Below are 20,598 nucleotides of genomic sequence, written 5' to 3'. Positions count from 1 at the left end.
CTAAAAGATTATAACATCTTGGAGGCTTTGACCGTTGATTAAACTCCCATACTGAGGTTCATGACGTTCTCTTCAGTGCCCGTATGATGGCAACGGAGGCATTAGTGGCCGTTGTTTCTCACCCTGTATGATATCATAAATGGGAACACATCCAAAATTAGCAATAGATATTGTAAATGTCATACCACAACAGCAAGGTGAAGCCATTGAAATCCAAAATCTTAATCAAAATGGGAAAATAACGAATCGCGACGGCAAATTATAAGTCACTAGTGTCACCGATCACAACCTAGCTTGTTTTCAGTGACTTTCAGTATCACTGTCAAATTCAAAAGTACTTATCAGTTCATGAACTCGACTAACTTCAACGATAAGAAATTACTTAATGACTAAAGCATAAACTAACATCATTATACTAGCACACTATGGAGGTTAGAAATCGATAAAATCACTATAAACTTTCCCGATTATACGACCATCATACATGCTTACACTAATTATAAGACCCCCACCATAACCACTTACAACCTGGCTTGTTTCTAGTGACATTCAATTCCATTATTTATGGATTCATGAACTCGACTAATTTGATCGACGGAAAATTATCTAATGGTTACATCATTATGCTAGCACAATGTGGAAGTTAGAAATTGGTAAATTGACTAAGGATTCCCTTGATTAATACGATCATAATACATGTTTACACAACCCTCCATCACTGTCATACATACTTAAACATGAACTTGAATAACTTCAACAAATCATTTAATGTGGAAGTTAGATATGGTAAAAAAAATTATGATTTCCCCTGATGAATATGATCATCATACATGTTTACACTAATTATATAAGACCCCATCATCACCATCATATATACTTATCGGTCTATGAATTCGATTAATTTCAACAATGAGTGACTAAAATATAAACTAACATCATCATAGTAGCACAAATGTGGAAGTTAGAAATTATAAAAATAAATTATATTGATGAACTTATTTTATATTAATGAAACATTAAAAAACACAAAAAATAAAATTTCAAAAATTATTTACATGAAACAAACAAAACCATAATTTAATCTTCTTGAATCACTTCTAACTCATTCTAATTTGATCATAAAAAAGTTTACTTGTATCAAAATTGACCAAAACTCAAAATTAACCTGAACTCGACAAGATATAAAACGAAAATCAAGGATGAAGGTGAGAATTTAGCGTAGAAGAGACAGATAAAATTATAAATTTTTGGTAGGATCAAAACTAAAAAAAAAATAACTATTTTAATAAGAGACTTGGGATGCAATTAACCCGTTGTAAGAGACGTTCCCGTGTAATAACCTTGTCCAAAATACAATTGAAGTTTCGTTATATACTATTGAAGCTGACACCGCCATTAATAGCAAAAAGCAGACATCACTGTTGTAACCACCACCGGAATCTCTATTGTTAGAATCCAAAGCAACCTTCGACACCCCACCATTTCGACACCTCCACTCGAAGCCACCGGCACAGCCAACCAAACGAAACAAAACCTCAGCATAAAACCACTCTATCCATAGCCATCGCCATTGCAAGGAGCTGCAGCAGCAGTAATCATTTGGAATCGGAGCTTTCTTACGTCGTTTCTCCCCCCGGTTCCACCAATGTCCACCGCGGTTGTCAGTTCCCTTGTTTTGATTCTTCTCACTCTTTTTCTATTTTCCACCCTTTGTTTCTCTCAACCCGACGCCGTTCCCCTCCTCAAGTTCAAGAAATCGTTGAAGAACGGCGATTCGAAGTTGAAGAATTGGATCCCAAACTCGTCACCTTGTCGGAGAAAATGGGTTGGCGTAATGTGCGTTGGTGAAACCATCATTGGTCTCCATTTGACGAATCTAGGTCTCTCAGGTTCTATCGATGTCGAAGCTTTGTCTCAGCTTCGTAGCTTGAGAACCATCCGTCTGGTGAAGAATGCCTTCACCGGACCGATCCCCGAGTTCAATAAACTCGGGGGTTTAAAGGCTATTTACTTATCGAACAATCAGTTCACCGGCGAGATACCAGATACGTATTTCGGATCGATGAGAAAATTGAAGAAGGTGTGGCTGAATGAAAACAAGTTCACCGGGAATATCCCAAGCTCATTGATGCAATTATCCAACCTCGTGGAATTGCATTTACAAGGGAATCAGTTTTCCGGGAAAATCCCGGAGCTGAAATATCCCGATGTTCTTAAATCACTTGATTTAAAGGGTAATCAACTCGAAGGGAACATCCCAAAAAGTATGTCCAAGTTCAACGCTTCCACATTCGAAGGGAACGTTAGGCTTTGTGGGGAACAACTTGATAAAGCTTGCCCTCCCTCACCCCTCTCAAATAAACCGACTTCACCTTCCACCCTCACCATAATCGTAACCTACGTAACTTTTTTCGTCGTATTCTTTTTTGTGATAACCAAAATTGCTTCGACGATAGAGGAGAGAGACGAAAATTTGAAGAACCTAACTAATTTTAGGGAAACTTTGAAGAAAGTACACGTCGTGTCCGGCTCGACTCGACATACATCAATAGAATCGAGTCGGAAGAGTAGTTCAAATAGTTTGAGCTTAAAGATCAGACAAGGGTCATCACAGAAAGGGAACAAGAATAAGATGGATGATTTGATAATGGTGAACGAAGAAAAGGGTGCCTTTGGGTTTGAAGATTTGATGAAGGCCGAGGCCGAGGTGCTCGGAAACGGTCCGTTGGGCTTGTCATATAAGGCCGTGCTCGAGAACGGATTGCCTGTGGTGGTGAAGAGGATGAGAGAGATGAATAAGTTGGGGAAAGACGAATTCATAGTCTTAATGAAACGATTCGGAGAATTTAAGCACCCAAACATTTTGACACCATTGGCATTCCATGTTAGAAAAGAGGAGAAGCTTATTATTTCGGAATATATGCCTTGTGGTAGCTTGTCGTATGCCTTGCACGGTACGTTCATCTTCATCTTTTTGGGTTAATTGCATCTAACGTTCTAAAATTAAGATTCAGATTCGATATAGTATGTTTAAAATAAACAAATCAAATTTTAAAAACGTATGTATATATTAGATTCAAAGTTCTTCGTACAATAGATATACACATGATTAAAATTTTATCACGTGTTTTGAAATTTGGGAAAATATTTGAGGACGTCTAGTGTAATTAACTCCTTTTTCATGCAGGCGACCGAGGATTTTTTCATGGAAGATTAAATTGGCAAAATCGTTTGAAGATCATCAAAGGAATCGCCAATGGACTTGGTTACATCCACACAGAGTTAGCAACCAACGTTGTTCCCCATGGTAACCTCAAATCCAGCAATGTTCTTCTCACCGAATCCTATGATCCGCTATTAAGCGATTACGGCTTCCACACATTAGTAAACTCCGACAGAGTCGTTCAAGGATTGCTCGCTTTCCGGTCCCCGGAATGTCTCCAAATCCAACAACATGCCTCTCCCAATTCCGATGTTTATTGCCTTGGCATTGTCATCCTCGAAATCATGACTGGTAAGCACCCTTCGCAATATTTGAACGATGATGACAGTGGGATCGACATCGTGCAATGGGCAGAATCGTCGATATCAGAGAACCATGGTGAAGAGCTGATTGATCCTGAAATATTGTCAAGTGGTATAGCTTCGATCGACCAAATGATCAAAATCATTCGAATCGGAGTTGCTTGCACTAAAAATAACCCTGACCAACGATTAAGCTTGAACGACGCTATTAATATTATTCAAGATGTTAATTAACCCTGATCAACCATGCATGTTGAAGTTAAAAAATTGTCAAATACAATATATATGTGTGGAACTCGACTCTCGACGTTAGGTACCTTGTCGGATTATGATTCAATCCTTTTATATACGGACAGGGTTACCGATGATGGTGTTGAAGACTAAGAGATTAAAAATGGTCTACTTGTTATGCCTTGAGAACTTAATAATTGATGTTGTTGATCCTTGTCATTGAATCATTTCAAACTCCAGAATTTAGAGTCTATTTATTTAACTTAAAATAGATTTTGATAAATAATTTCTTAAGAATAAATTATATTTTTTGAAGAAAAAATTGAAAATGATTTACTTATGTTTGAATGATCCTGTATAAATTGATCTATATTATTTAATAAAAATATAAAAAATATTTGTTATAAATACCAAAATACAATAAATAATATTATTCATTATAAATAAATTTAATATTATTATTTTTTAAATGTTACAATAATTTAACCAATATTATATATTATAAAAAATATTAAATTATTTAGACGTATATAAGTTCTTTTTCCCTCAAACTTCCCTCTTAAAGAAAAATATTTTTCTACACCGATAAATATTATCTCAATATTTGATTAAGAGAAAATATTCAAAATAAAAAAAAGACTTATATGCTACATTGATCTAAAATTTGAAGATCATAAGAAAAAAAAATAAAAAATTTCCCGTATTTGTGTTCGGATTAGAGGAAGAAAATGAAGAGTTACAAAAAAAAAAAAAAAAAATCAGAGAATGAACAAGAAAATGAAGTGATTTGGAGATAATATGGTTAGAGTTGGGGAAAAAAAGAAAATCGAACACAGAAAATATGATATGTACTCACAAGGGTTATCGTTGTTGTTGAGGGAGATGTGCCGGTGACGATGATATTTTAAGTGTTTATATTTTCAAGTAAAAATAATTATATCATATCAAAAATTAATTCGTAAAATACTTTACAACGAATATAAAAAAATTACGTTTGTTAAAAAAATAAATTATATTGACCAACTTATTTTACATTAATCAAACATTAAAAAATACAAAAAATATTTTTTGAAAGGATACAAACAAAATCTTAATCTAATATTCTTAAATCGACTGTACTTCAATCAGATTTAAATATAGAAAATTTTAGTTGGATTCGAATGGACTAACAATTAATCTAAACTCGATACCATTTAAACCAAAAACCAAAGATGAAGCCAAGAACTTAGTAAAGCCGGAACAGAGATAAATACTAATTATTTATAATAACAAATTAAATACTAATTATTTTATGGGATCTAATTCAGTGGGTCCCAAGATGCAATTAACCCTTTTTTGATACGTTCGCTTGTAATAACCTTGTCTGAAATATAGGTGAAGTTTCGTTATATACTTAAAGCCGACACCGCCATTAATATTTAATAGCTAAAACTAGACACCGCCGTTGTAACCACCACCGGAATATCTATTGTTAGAATCAAACGAAACAAACCCTCAGCTCAAAACCACACGATCCATTGCCATTGCCATTACAAGGAGCTGCAGCAGCAATAATCATTTCGAATCGGGGGCGGAGCTTTCTTTCGTCGTTTTCCCCTCCGATTTCACCAATGTCCGCCGCTGTTGTTGGTTCCCTTGTTTTGGTTCTTCTTACTCTTTTTCTTCTCCCGACCCTTTGCTTTTCTAAACCCGAAGCCGTTCCTCTCCTTCTCAAGTTCAAGAAATCGTTGGAGAACGGCGATTCGAAGTTGAAGAATGGATCCCAAACTCGTCACCTTGTCATAGAAAATGGGTTGGCGTCATGTGCAACGGTGAAACCATCATCGTTCTCTATTTGACGAATCATGGTCTCTCTGGTTCTATCCATGTCGAAGCTTTGTCTCAGCTTCGTAACTTGAGAACTATCAATCTGGCCAAGAACGCCTTCACCGGACCGATCCCCGAGTTCAATAAACTCAGGGGTTTAAGGTCTATTTACTTATCGAACAATCAGTTCTCTGGCGAGATATCGGATACGTATTTCGGATTGATGGGAAAATTGAGGTGTGGATGAATCAAAACAAGTTTACCGGGAACATCCCAAGCTCATTGATGCAACTATCCAACCTCGTGGAATTGCATTTAGAAGGGAATCAGTTTTTCAGGAAAATCCCAGGGCTGAAATACCCTAATGTTCTTAAATCACTTTATTTAAAGGGTAATCAACTCGAAGGGAACATCCCGAAGAGTATGTTGAACTTCAACGCTTCCACATTTGAAGGGAACGTTAGGCTTTGCGGGGAATAACTTAAGAAACGCTGCATTCACAATCCGCTTTTAGATAAATCAAATTCACATTCCACCGTTGCCTTAATCGTCACCTCCGTAACTCTTGTCGTCGTGTTCTTTTTCGTGATCGTCAGCATTACTTCGATGATGAAGAAAAAAGATGACAATTTGAGGAACTTGAGTAATTCTAGGAAAAGTCTAAGAAATGTCCACGTTGTATCAAGTGTTGGGGAAACTGGGTTATTTCCCACACGAACATAGTTTCAAAATTGACCTAAAATTTCAAGAGCAAAACCACCAAAGGTTGCACATTGGATAAACCCGTCAAACTATTGAATATTGAAACACAATGGAAAAACTGAATAAAGAACAATAAAGGAGAGAACACACCAAATTTACGAGGTTCGACGAGAATATCGTCTACTCCTCGGGCACCACACCGGATGATAACTTCACTATCAACAAATATTACAACAAATGAAATTCTTTAGAATTCCCAAAGTGAGAGAATGAAGAAAACAAGAGGAAGAGAGAACTTGTTTTGGGATGATTTCTAATGAAATACTTAGGCCTATTTATAGTTGAGTTTTAAGGACTAAACTTATAAATAACCTAATATTTTAGGGATCAAAGATGAAAAATAAGTTGGCCACCTACCAAAGAATTTTCCAATGTGTACAAGTTAGCCACCAACCAAAGATGTCAACTTTGCCAACTTTCAACTTTGCTAATTTTTCAAGCCAAACATAACAAATCTCCACCTTGGCTTGAAATTACCAAGCCTACTCAATTTCTTCAACTCCCCAAATTTCATGAAGCTCTTTTAATGTAGTGCCTCTAATTGCGCTCACAAGCGCCATACACTCGAAGGTGCTCAAACTTTCAGGATGTTAATCAAGTTCAAACAATGATTGAACTTGATTACTGTTACCACCTTGCTCATCATATATGCAGGATTTTCCGATGTCGTAATTTTCTGAAGTAAAATCCTTCATTCTTCAAAGATCTCCCGCACAAAGTGATACCTCACGTCGATATGCTTAGTCCTTGAATGGTATACTTGATTTTTCTCTAAGTGAATAGCGCTCTGACTGTCACAATAGAGATTAATGTGACTTTGAACAACTCCTAAGTCTTGCATCAACCCGTTAAGCCAAATTGCATCCTTCACATCTTCTAAAACTGCTATGTATTCTGCCTCTGTAGTAGACAAAGCCACCGTAGATTGCAAAGTAGACTTCCAACTTACTGGGCTTTAGCAAAAGTAAACAAATATCCAGTAGTTGATCGACGCTTATCCAAATCACCAACATAGTCAGAATCAACATATCCAACCACACACTGACCAAGTGTTTCATCCTGTTCAAAAACTAAACCAACATCCACGGTTTGTTGGAGATACCGTAGAATCCATTTCACAGCTTACCAATGTCCTTCTCCAGGATCATGCATGTACCTGCTCACAACTCCAACTGCTTGTGAAATGTCAGGACACGTAACACTATTGCATACATCAAGCTCCCAACTGCATTAGCGTATGGAACTTTTGCCATATACTCTCGTTCTTCATTAGTTTTAGGAGATAATTTGTTGAAAACATTTTTGTGTTTCGATATAACAAATTAAGTTTAAATGAAATTATATTCGATTTAATTAATCGAATATCAAATTATTACTCCAAGTCTTTCAAGTTCAAATTCAAACCTTACTAAATGTGTAAAATTGTGTTTTATACTTAAATTGTTTTTGAAACAATTTTCATAAAGTATTTTGAACCAAAATCAAGCCTAAAATCAATTTATCAAAGTGATGCATCGATGCACCAATCCATGCATCGATACACTGATGATTTTATGAAAATATCGAATGCATTTGATGCATCGATGCATCAGCCATGCATCGATGCACTCTGGCTATTTTGAAACGTCGAATGCACTTGATGCATCGATGCACTCTTAGTGCACCGATGCACTAAGGGTCCAACGGTCAAAATATTTGAATTTTACACTGATGCACCAATGCACCATGGGTATTCATCGATGCACTGACGCTCCCAACTACTTTAATTAATTGTTTTCACACTTAAACGACTCTATTGACTCCACTAAGCATCCCCAACGTTCAGAATCATTTGAAGGTGCATTTAAACAAGCTTAGAAGCCATTGATCAACAACAAGAAACAACAATCAACAAGAATCAAGAGAGAATCAAGAGAGAATCAAAGAGAAAACATCAAACCTCAAGTTTGAGCATTTCAAGCCTATTTTTCATTCAATATTCATTTTGCTTTCAAGAACACTACTTGTACTCAATTGTATTCATTTTTTAGTGTTCTTTTCTTTGTTCTATAATTGTACAAACAATCTACCTTGTGAGGATTTCCTTGTAAGTTTGCAAATTTGTAATATTCTCTTTGAGAAAGAGTGTTCTCAAGAATTAGGGTATATTCTTGAGGGAGTTGTAAGGTTATCTATTTGGCCTCAAAAGAAAAAACAAATTAGTGAATTTGTTGGAAAATCCTTAGTGTGGATAGCTAAGGTAGTGGACGTAGACTTTGATTGAGAAAGTCGAACCACTCTAAATCGCTGTGCAATTACTTTCAATTTTCTGCAAAAGCTTCCACCAAAATTTTAATTGCCAATTCACCCCCTTTTGGCCGATTCCGTCGATCGATTAACTCAACATAATTGAGAACTAAGTTTCAAATGAGAAGCCAGTAGGATACTTACATGTTTGGTATTTTCATTCATGCCAAAACATTGTAATACCTTTCTCAGATACTGCTTCTGTGTTAAACAAAGCTTCCCTATCTGTCTATGTCTGCTTATCTCCATACCAAGAATCTTCTTGGCCTCACCTAGATCTTTCATCTCAAACTCTTGATTCAACTGATCCTTTAATTTGTCTATCTCCTTTTGACTGTTCGAAGCGATCAACATATCGTCAACGTACAAGAGAAAATAAATGAAAGATCCATCTTTTAGTTTTTGCAAATACACACAATGATCATAATTGCTTCTAGTGTACTTTTACCTCCTCATAAAGCTATCAAATCGCTTGTACCACTGCCTCAAAGATTGCTTCAATCCATATAGCGATTTGTTTAGCTTACAAACCCATTTCTCACAACTGCCATCTTTGTATCCTTTTGGCTGAGTCATATAGATCTCCTCTTCTAAATCATTGTGAAAGAAATCCGTCTTTACATCAAGTTGAGCTAGCTCCAAATTCAACTGTTCTACCAAGGCCAACAATATTCTAATGGAGGAATGCTTCGCAAAAGGGGAAAATACTTCATTGTAGTCGATTCCTTCCTTTTGAGCGTAGCCTTTAGCTACCAACCATGCCTTGTAGCGAACATCTTTCTTGCTATGAGATCCATCTTTCTTTGCAAATACCCACATGCATCCAATTGTTCTTTTACCTTTTGGTAATTGTGTTAATTTCCAAGTGTTGTTCTTTTGGAGAGATTGTATTTTTTCATCCATGACATTTTTCCACTTATCACTTTCCAATCTTTGTATTGCTTTTTGGTAAGTGATAGAGATATCATCATCAACAACTGGAAGAGCATATGCCACCATATCAGCAAATCGAGCAGGTCTACAAATTTCTCTCATTAGCCTTGTAACTGCAAGTGGTTCTGGTGTCTCCAATGGATCTTGGGTTAGAACATCTTCATCTTCTGATTATTCTATTGGAGTTGAAGAATCAACTGTATCAACTTCTGGGATCATCGTCTACTGAAACTCCACTTGTTTTGGAGTATGCTCCACCTGCTGCGGAGTACTACTTGTTTAGACAGCTTCATTTGTTGCCTTCTTTACTATAGCAGATTCATCAAAGGTAACATCTCTGCTACAAATTATCTTCTTGGTGTCTAAACACCAAAGGTGGAATTCGTTCACTCTATGGGTCATTCCCATAAAAAGAGTATTCTTTGCTCTCTCTTGGATTCCTTCACATGATAATAAGCAGTGGATCCAAATACATGTAAGAAATCATAATCAGTAGCATGTTTTCCAGACCATACCTCCAATTGTGTTTTTCCTCCTATCACTGATGATGGCAGATGATTGATGAGACGACCAGCATATGTCACAGCCTCAGCCCAAAATGTCTTGCTTAACCCAGCATTAGACAATATACATCGAACTTTCTCCAATAATGTTCGATTCATACGCTCTGCCACCCTATTCTGTTGTGGTGTATTTCTAACAGAGAAGTGTCGAACAATACCATACTCATGGCAAATGTCAAAGAATGGGTCACTTTTATATTCATCTCTATTGTCCATCCTAAGACATTTGATCTTTCTACCAGTCTGGTTCTCGATCATATTTTTCCATTTCAGGAAAATTCGAAGCACTTCATCTTTAAACTTCATCGGATACACCCAAACTCTTCAGGAAAAGTCATCTACAAAAGTTATAAAATAATGGTTTCCTCCCAAAGATGATGTCTTTGAAGGACCCCATACATCTGAGTGAATATAATCCATAATACCTTTTGTATTATGTATAGTGGTGCCAAACTTCACTTTCTTCTACTTTCCCAGAACACAATGCTCGCAAAAGTTCAATTTGCAAGCTTTTGCACCTTTCAACAATTCTTTATTTTCCAGAATTTGCAAGGATTTCTTTCCAGCATGTCCCAACCGCATATGCCACAACTGGGTTGCATCCAAATCATCGCCTCCGGAAGCTACTGCAACTGCTACAATAATTGTACTACCTTGGTAGTAATACAAATTATTTTTCCTTACGCCCTTCATCATTACAAATGCGTCATATGTGACTTTTAAAACTCCATCTCTAATAGTGACTACTGAGCCTTTGGATTCCAAGGCTCCCAACGAGAATGGAATGTTGTTGATGAAGCAACCAATGATATGTCAGATTCATTTGCATCATGCTCTGTAACATATTCATATGGAGCAACTTTTCCTTTCTTCTTCAGCTTTGGACAATCTTTCTTCCAGTGTCATTTCTCATGACAAAAGGCAAATTCATCTTTTCCCAGTCTGAACTTCGACTTTGATCTCCCTCTCCACTTTGGCTTTGACTTTTCGAGCGACTTCTTACCACCATGGCCTCCGCTGCTTCGTATTTGCTCTCCTTCTTAGTTTTCTTTCTGAGCTCATAACTATACAAAGCAACATTTACATCTTTAAGAGTAACATTATCCTTACCATAAAGTAATGTTGCCTCAAGGTGCTCAAATTCATCTGGAAGAGATGACAACAACATCAAGGCTAAATCTTCATATTTAAAGGTTTCATCCATGGCCAATAAGTCTGCCACTAGCTCATTGAACGCAGTGATGTGTTCATTCATACTGGTGCATGGTTGATAATCAAATCTGAACAATCTTTTCTTCATGTGGAGACGATAATGAAAGTTTTTCTTTAGGAATTTTTCCTCCAACGTTTTCCACATCTTACTTGCAGAAGTCTCGTTCTTGTAGCCAAAATTCTGCTCCCTGGAAAGACAAGATCGAATCGTGTTGCACGCCAAATGATTTATTGTTCCCCATTCTTTCTTCTCCATATATTCGGGCTTTTCTTCCTCAATGGCGATGTCTAGACCTTGTTGGAATAAAACGTCTAACACCTTGCCTTGCCATATGCCAAAATGACCGGATCCATCGAACAACTCCACCGAGAAATTTGCATTTGACATCACCCTCCTCACTGGTCCAAATGAAGAGCTTGAGTCCCAACTGATCCGTATTTTGGCATTTTAATTCTAACGAACAATATTCAATATCACGAATTATATATTTTCAGCAACGGAACCACCAGGATAACCTCAACAGAAGCTCTGATGCCAATTATTGGGGAAACCGGGTTATTTCCTACACGAACATAGTTTCAAAATTGACCTAAAATGTCAAGATCAAAACCACCAAAGGTTGCACAACGGATAAACCCATCAAACTATTGAATATTGAAACGCAATGGAAAATCGAATAAAGAACAATAAAGGAGAGAACACACCAAATTTACGAGGTTCGATGAGAATATCGTCTACTCCTCGGGCACCACTCCGGATGATAACTTCACTATCAACAAATATTACAACAAATGAAATTCTTTAGAATTCCCAAAGTGAGAGAATGAAGAAAACAAGAGGAAGAGAGAACTTTTTTTGGAATGATTTCTAATGAAATACTTAGGCCTATTTATAGTTGAGTTTTAAGTTCTAAACTTATAAATAACATAATATTTTAGGGATCAAAGATGAAAAATAAGTTGGCCACCTACCAAAGAATTTTTCAATGTATACAAGTTAGCCACCAACCAAAGATGTCAACTTTGCCAACTTTCAATTTTGCCAACTTTCAAATTTGCCAACTTTCAATTTTGCCAACTTTCAACTTTGCTAATTTTTCAAGCCAAACATAACATCTAGCTCGATTCGACAGACATCAATAGAGTCAAGCAGGAAGAATAATTCGAGTAGTTTAAGCTTAAAGATCAAACGAGGGTTGTTATATAAAGGAAACAAGAATAAGATGGATGATTTGATAATGGTGAATGAGGAAATGGTAGCCTTTGGTTTTGAAGATTTGACGAAGGGGGAAGTGGAGATGCTCGAAAACGGTCAGTTGGGCTTGGCATATAAGGTCGTGGTCGGGAACGAATTGGTCGTGGTGGTGAAGAAAATGAGAGAGATGAATAAGTTAGAGAAAGATAAATTCATAGTTGAAATGAAATGATTCGGGGAATTCAAGCACCCAAATATTTTGATGCCATTGGCATTTCATTTTAGGAAAGATGAGAAGCTTATTGTTTCAAAATATATGCCTTGTGGTAGCTTGTCAAACGTCTTGCATGGTACGTTCTGTAACATCCTGAATTACGAGTTAGTGACTAAATTGTAAAATTTCAGAATTTGGTGATTAAAGTAGAATATTTGAATAATTCAATGATTTATTTGAGAATATTTCCAGAAAGTTGTTAGTAATTATCCAAGGAATTAAAGGGCAAAATGGTCATTTGACAGGAAATATATTTCTTTCCTTAATAAATATGATTCACGTGGGGGTGGGGGAAGAGTTATCTTAAAACTCTTTCTTCTTTCTTCTTCTTCTTCCTCCCGTATCTCCCAGGCTCAAAGGTAAGTTTCTGGTTTTTTTGGTTATTTGTTGATTTAAAAGTTGGGTTATGATCATTAGATGATAATTAAGCTTAAGGAAAGCTTAATTTGTTCTAAAACAATAAGATGAAAGGTATATGAGAGATTAAAGATTTTGAGTTTTTGAATGAAATCTTGAAATAGAGTTCATAGTTAGAAGTGGAAGTCAAATTTAACTTGTCATAAGTGGAATTAAGAGATATGAAGTGTTAGAATTGAATTTAAAACATGTAGAAAATTTGGTATGATTCTTAATTTTAAGAATCATAATGAGATATGGAAGATAAAGATGGTTTATATGTATATAAATTGGTTTAAGTAATGATAGTTGAGTTTAATGGTATGATAGGGGCTTAAAATAGAAGAATTGAGTGAAGAGTTGATGATTTTCGAGTTTAAACAGTAAAATTCTGGGTTTTACAGATTACGCATGGGGTACAGATTCCCCCTAGGGGGTATCGATTCCCCCTAAAGAAAAAAATAGAATTTTTGTTCATTAAATAAGCTTAAGTTATTAACATCAAGTTTAAGGTTTAGGTTACTGATAATTGTTTTGAAATGTTATATTTATGTAAATATTAAGCCTAAACAAGTTCCGGAATAATCAAAGAATTAGGATTGAATAAAAGCAAGGCTAAGGTGAGTACAATTTATTTTGTACCTAGATTCTTGAACAAACATTGGCTTGCGATGAGCCAATGATGGAGTGACTATGGTAAGAAGTAACTTTTAAAATGTTATGTGTGTATTAGTATATAGAAATATATATATGTATATATTTTTATATGTTACATGATTTACATGTTTAAGTGAAAATGCACTAGTGATATATGTGATGTATTGGAAACATATGAGAACAAGAGATGACATGATTTGTATGATGTATGAATTCATGAGCAAAGGTATATGTGAATATAATTTGTATGGATTATATGTTATGTGAACATAAGAGGATTGAGCATGTTATATGATATGAGATTAAGAAATGAAACATAAATGATATATATGTTTATGTGAATCCATGCAAAGTGATATGAGCTATGTGACATATGAATATGAATTCATATGAAAAGTGGCATGAATTACATGAAAGTAAACTACGTGATTATATGCACATGTGATATGTGATCATAAGAGCAATGATATGAGTACATGAATATAAGAAGCATAAGAAAAATGCCCATGTTATATGATACGAGAGCTATAGGTATAGTTGGCATGCCAAGAGTTGAGGGTCTACGCGGTCATTCGGGACAATTCTATGTGGTCCTTCGGGACATATATGTAATTCTGTGGAACATGTATGTGGTACTTCGGTACACTTATTTGGTCCATCGTATTATTTATATGGTTCTTGAGGAGTGATCCTTCGAGACATATGTGATATGTGGTCTTTCGGGATATAGTGGTCCTTCGGGACATTTCTATGCGGTCCTTCGGGACAAATATTCAGTGCCCCTAGTGGGAATTTATACGAGCTGTGGTGACAGCATTTGTGCACAACCTCAATGTACTCAGTTCTCAATAGTGTACATGGGCTAATAAAGAAATTTAATAAGTATACTGAATATGATATGTATATATGATTTGTTATATGGAATAGATCACCAGATTTATGTAATGGTGTATTGATTGGTTAATGTATAATATATTATGTATAAGGGTATTAAATTATAAGAATTAATGATAATGAATGTGAAATGTTAAACGTGTTGATAATGGTATATGTGTTCCATGATCTGTATAGAAATTTCATGATGATATGTTTATTCCTTGGTATAGTGATATATGTGTATATGATAAATATATGGTAAGTAAAAGGGATTAATTAACCAGAGCTTGTGTTCTAGATTGAAGAGTTGCTATTGACTAATTATAATAGTAAAGGTGATAGAGTTATAAGATTGGAAGAAAAGATAAAGTGAGTTAATAAAGTATGATATGGATTTGAATATGGTTAAGTATTTGGATCATATAGATATGATGAAGACATGAGAAAAGTATTTATAGGTTTTAAAGGGAGCTTTGAGGAAGAAAAAAATACAAGTACAAGAGATGGTGAAGAATAAGGTTCTTTATAAGTAAAGCTGATTATCAAAGTTATAAAGATGTGATAAAGATCGATAATTAGAGATGAATATAAGTGATAGGAAAAGAGTATGTGAACATGAATTAAAAGATATGATCTATGTTACAAGAAGATTTTAATTTGTGGAAGAAAAAAAGGGATAAGGAAATTAAAGGGTTAAGTATGATAAAAGTTATATGGAAGTGTAGATGATAAGTCTGATATAGAAATATGAAAAGTGTGCAAGAATATGTGAAACGATTGTTTGATTCTATAAAGTATATGTTTAATCATGTTTGAAGAAGATTTAAGTTGATACCTTTTGGTTATAAAAGGGTGATTATTCCTTGAACAAGTACGTGAGATTATATGAAAAGATTTTGTGTATTGTAATATAGACAATAATTAAGTAATAAGTAAAGATTTGGTTTATGATGTTAAGTGATGAAAATGAATGTTATTGTCTACGTGATAAGTAACATTATATGAATTTTAGAAAGATGAAAGTCGAAAGAGAGAAAAGACAGAAATGGACGAGGATACTGTTTATATAATAAACGACAATAGATGAATGAATAAGGGGAAAAGGTAGTTGAAGAACTAAAGGAATGAAAGAATAAATAAAGGAAACAACCTGAGAGTATTAAAAGATATGTTTTTGTCAAAGTGTGCAATGAAAATTCGAGGAAAAATTTTCTTAAAAGAAGGGGAGATTTGTAACATCCTAAATTACGAGTTAGTGACTAAATTGTAAAATTTCAGAATATGGTGATTAAAGTAGAATATTTGAATAGTTCAATGATTTATTTGGGAATATTTCTGGAAAGTTGTTAGTAATTATCCAAGGAATTAAAGGGCAAAAATGGTCATTTGATAGGAAAGATATTTATTTCCTTAATAAATATGATTCACGTGGGGTGGGGAAGAGTTATCTTAAAACTCTTTCTTCTTCCTTCTTCTTCTTCCTCCCGTATCTCCCAGGCTCAAAGGTAAGTTTCTGATTTCTTGGTTATTTGTTGATTTAAAAGTTGGGTTATGATCATTAGTTGATAATTAAGCTTAAGGAAAACTTAATTTGTTCCAAAACAATAAGATGAAAGGTATAGGAGAGATTAAAGATTTTGAGTTTTTGAATGAAATCTTGAAATATAGTTCATAATTAGAAGTGGAAGTCAAATTTGACTTGTCATAAGTGGAATTAAGAGATATGAAGTGTTAGAATTGAATTTAAAACATGTAGAAAATTTGGTATGATTCTTAATTTTAAGAATCATAATGAGATATGGAAGATAAAGATGGTTTATATGGATATAAATTGGTTTAAATAATGATAGTTGAGTTTAATGGTATGATAGGGGCTTAAAATAGAAGAATTGAGTGAAGAGTTGATGATTTTCGGGTTTAAACAGTAAAATTCTGGGTTTTACATATTACGCAGGGGGTACAGATTCCCCCCTGGGGGGTATCGATTCCCCCCAAAAGAAAAAAATAGAATTTTTGTTCATTAAACTGACTTAAGTTATTAACATCAAGTTTAAGGTTTAGGCTACTGATAATTGTTTTGAAATGTTATATTTATGTAGATATTAAGCCTAAACAAGTTCTGGAATAATCAAAGAATTAGGATCGAATCAAAGCAAGGCTAAGGTGAGTGCAATTTATTTTGTACCTAGATTCTTGAACAAACATTGGCTTGCGATAAGCCAATGATGGAGTTACTATGGTAAGAAGTAACTTTTAAAATGTTATATGATTATTATGTGTGTATTAGTATATAGAAATGGATATATATACATATATATATATATATATATATATATATATATATATATATTCTTATATGTTACATGATTTACATGTTTAAGTGAAAATGCACTAGTGATTTATGTGATGTATTGGAAACATATGAGAACAAGAGATGACATGATTTGTATGATGTATGAATTCATGAGTAAAGGTATATGTGAATATAATTTGTATGCATTATATGTTATGTGAACATAAGAGGATTGAGCATGTTATATGATATGAGATTAAGAGATGAAACATAAATGATATATATGTTTATGTGAATCCATGCAAAGTGATATGAGCTATGTGACATATGAATATGAATTTATATGAAAAGTGACACGAATTACATGAAAGTAAACTACATGATTAGATGCACATGTGATATGTGATCATAAGAGCAATTTTATGAGTACATGAATATAAGAAGCATAATAAAAATACCCATGTTATATGATACGAGAGCTATAGGTATAGTTGGTATGCCAAAAGTCGAGGGTCTACGCAGTCCTTCGGGATAATTCTATGTGGTCCTTCGGGACATATATGTAATTCCGTGGAACATATATGTGGTACTTCGGTACTCTTATTTGGTTCATCGTATTATGTATATGGTTCTTAAGAAGTGGTCCTTCGAGACATTTCTATGCGGTCCTTCGGGACAAATATTCAATGCCCCTAGTGGGAATTTATACGAGCTATGGTGACAACATTTGTGCACAACCTCAATGTACTCACATACCTTCAGTTCTCAACAGTGTATATGGGCTAATAAAGAAATTTAATAAGTATACTGAATATGATATGTATATGTGATTTGTTATATGGAATAGATCATCAGATTTATGTAATGGTGTATTACTTGGCTAATGCATAATATATTATGTATAAGGGTATTAAATTATAAGAATTAATGATAATGAATGTGAAATGTTAAACGTGTTGATACTGATATATGTGTTCCATGATCTGTATAGAAATTTCATGATGATATGTTTATTCCTTGGTATAGTGATATATGTGTATATGATAAATATATGGTAAGGGATTAATGATAGTATTTGCATACACCTTTTGTTTATATGAAATGATATATGTTTTATATGCCTCACTAAGTCATCGACTTAACGTGTGATTGTTTCACACGTAGGTTTGGAAAGCGAAAAAGAGAAGATTGAAAAAAGTTATGCAAGACAGATCAGTTTCTCCTTTCCAAAGATCATATCAGAAAAGAAGTTAATAGTATGTATTTTGTAATACTTATAGTGGTTGGCATGTAAACAAAGATTTGAATCCGATATATTTTAATCGGTTTTGTAAAATCATATGATTGAATTTTATAATGTTTTAAACGTATATTTGTAAATGGTAAATGAAAGATGATGAACGTTTTAAATTTTATGAATTTATACGTATTTTACGGAAGTACTGTAGTAGTACCGTAGCAGGGTATCGATTCCCTGTAGCAGGGGAATCAGTTCTCCTTTGATAATCTGGAAAATTTTAGCATTGGGTACTGTAGCAGGGTACTGTTTATTACTGTTCACGGTACTGTTCATACCGTATTTTACTGTTCATAAATATGTTTTTGCCTCAAAATTTTATAACAAACACAATTCAATAATATATGATCGTATTTTCTTAAAATGAGTTCAAATGTTTTGATATTTTGTAAGAATATCGTTTTTAAAAGTTAATGTGACATCTCAGACTCGTATCTGAGTCTGGTACGGGTTGGGGTGTTACACGTTCATCTTCATCTTTGCTTAATTTCAAGTCATTTATTTTTTGTTTTTCGGGTTAATTCCATCTAACGTTTTAAACTTACAATTCAGATTTTATTTATAGCACGTTAAATTAAATATATCAAATTTTAAAAATATTTGTACTGACTGATTCAAAGCTAAACGTACTACAGATATATACACATTCAAAATTTGATCATGTGTTTTATATACGCTTAGCGTCGAATTTGAATTGTTATTTATTGCCTATGTTGAAGACCAAGCTACCAAAATGACTTGATTGATACGATATAAATTATTGAATATTATGTGATCTGACTTGATCCGATTTTGATTTAGAGAAGTTTCATCTGACTTAATTTTTAGAATAAAAATTCACATCTAACCCGATTTGATAATATATATATATATATATAATTCAAAAAATATATAAAGAGCGATGTATTATAGCAATTATCCCTAAATATATAAAAGTCAATACACTATTATTCTCCGGGTGTGTTAGATATTTTTCACTCTAAACCCTAATTTGACATGATCTTATAATTGAAAACCAAACTTAAATATAAATTTCAACAACAAAAAAACCTTCGAAATGATAAACACATCTAGTTCAGGTCAAATGTTCATCCTACTAATGATGTTATAATAATGTATTATCAAATTGTGTCGGATTATAATAGAGTGATTAGATATTAAACTTGAGTATAGAAGGATTAAAATTATAATTTATCCAAAAGTTTTGATGTTCGGGAACTAATTCAAGTTTTGGGCAAATGGTTTGAAGAAATCAAGTGCAATTAACCCCTATTTCATACAGGTGACCGAGGACTGTTTCACGGAAGATTAAACTGGCAAAATCGTTTGAAGATCATCAAAGGAATCGCCAATGGACTTGCTTACATCCACACACAGTTATCAACCTACGTTGTTCCCCATGGCAACCTCAAATCCAGCAATGTTCTTTTAACAGAAACCTACGATCCATTGCTAAGCGATTACGGCTTCCACCCATTCATAAACTCTGACAACGTCGTCCGAGGATTATTCGCTTTCCGGTCACCAGAATGTCTCCAAAAACAACAGCATGTTTCTCCCAAATCTGATGTTTATTGTCTTGGCATTGTCATCCTCGAGATCATGACTGGTAAGTACCCTTCGCAATATTTAAATGATGGTGACGGTAGGATCGATGTCGTACAATGGGCGCAATCGTCGATATCGGAAAACCATGACGAAGAGCTGATTGATCCTGAGATATTGTCAAGTGGTCCGGCTTCGATTGATCAGATGATCAAAATCATTCAAATCGGAGTTGCTTGCACTAAATGTAACCCTGATCAACGATTAAGCTTGAACGACGCTATTAGTAATATTCAAGATGTTAATTAACACTGACCAACCATGGATGTTGAAGTTGAAGATCAAAGATTCCTCGTGTTTGTGTTCGAATTAGACGAAGAAATTGAAGAATTACAAAAAAATAGAAAGATACATATTTACATTAGTTATTATTGTTGTTGAGGTAGAGGTGTTTGTATTTTAGATGTTTATGTTTTGAGGTAAAAATAACAGTATTTAAAATAAATAGTAAAACACTTTATGATTAATGCCAAGAAAGTTATGTGGTCAGATAGCATAGGAGGGACTTACATAAATTTATAAAATTTTGGAAGGATCAAAACTAAAAAAAATATTTCAAAATGGCTTAAATTAAATAGTTATTTTCAAAAGAATTAAATTCAAAATTAAGGACTATAATGTAATTAACCCTTTGTTAGATACGTTTGCTTGTAATAACCTTGTCCGAAATATAAGTGAAGTTTCGTT

At 34.1% G+C, this 20,598-nt stretch overlaps 1 protein-coding gene and 1 pseudogene across 1 annotated transcript; both read left to right on the top strand.

Moving 5' to 3' along the window:
• Window positions 1-1,645: 1,645 nt before the first annotated feature.
• On the top strand, window positions 1,646-3,759 carry LOC120149975 (pollen receptor-like kinase 3). Its single transcript, XM_039162686.1, has 2 exons — window positions 1,646-2,954; window positions 3,188-3,759. Exons 1-2 carry the CDS (start codon window positions 1,646-1,648, stop codon window positions 3,757-3,759), a joined length of 1,881 nt encoding a protein of 626 aa, XP_039018617.1.
• A 1,607-nt stretch (window positions 3,760-5,366) lies between these two features.
• Window positions 5,367-20,160, top strand: LOC120150043 (annotated as a pseudogene).
• The last annotated feature ends 438 nt before the right edge of the window (window positions 20,161-20,598 follow it).

Source organism: Hibiscus syriacus, unplaced genomic scaffold (genome assembly GCF_006381635.1).
Source record: "Hibiscus syriacus cultivar Baekdansim isolate YM2019G1 unplaced genomic scaffold, ASM638163v2 tig00111013_pilon, whole genome shotgun sequence".
NCBI lineage: Eukaryota > Viridiplantae > Streptophyta > Magnoliopsida > Malvales > Malvaceae > Hibiscus > Hibiscus syriacus.
The sequence above is the reverse complement of the archived record's forward strand: the minus strand, read 5'-3'. Positions and strand labels throughout refer to the sequence as shown.

Bases quoted from the DNA above. Each gene is read 5' to 3' on its own strand.
- LOC120149975 (XM_039162686.1), top strand. From the start codon at position 1,646: ATGTCCACCGCGGTTGTCAGTTCCCTTGTTTTGATTCTTCTCACTCTT. The intron at 2,955-3,187 runs GTACGTTCATCT...TTTTTCATGCAG, and splicing joins CTTGTCGTATGCCTTGCACG to GCGACCGAGGATTTTTTCAT.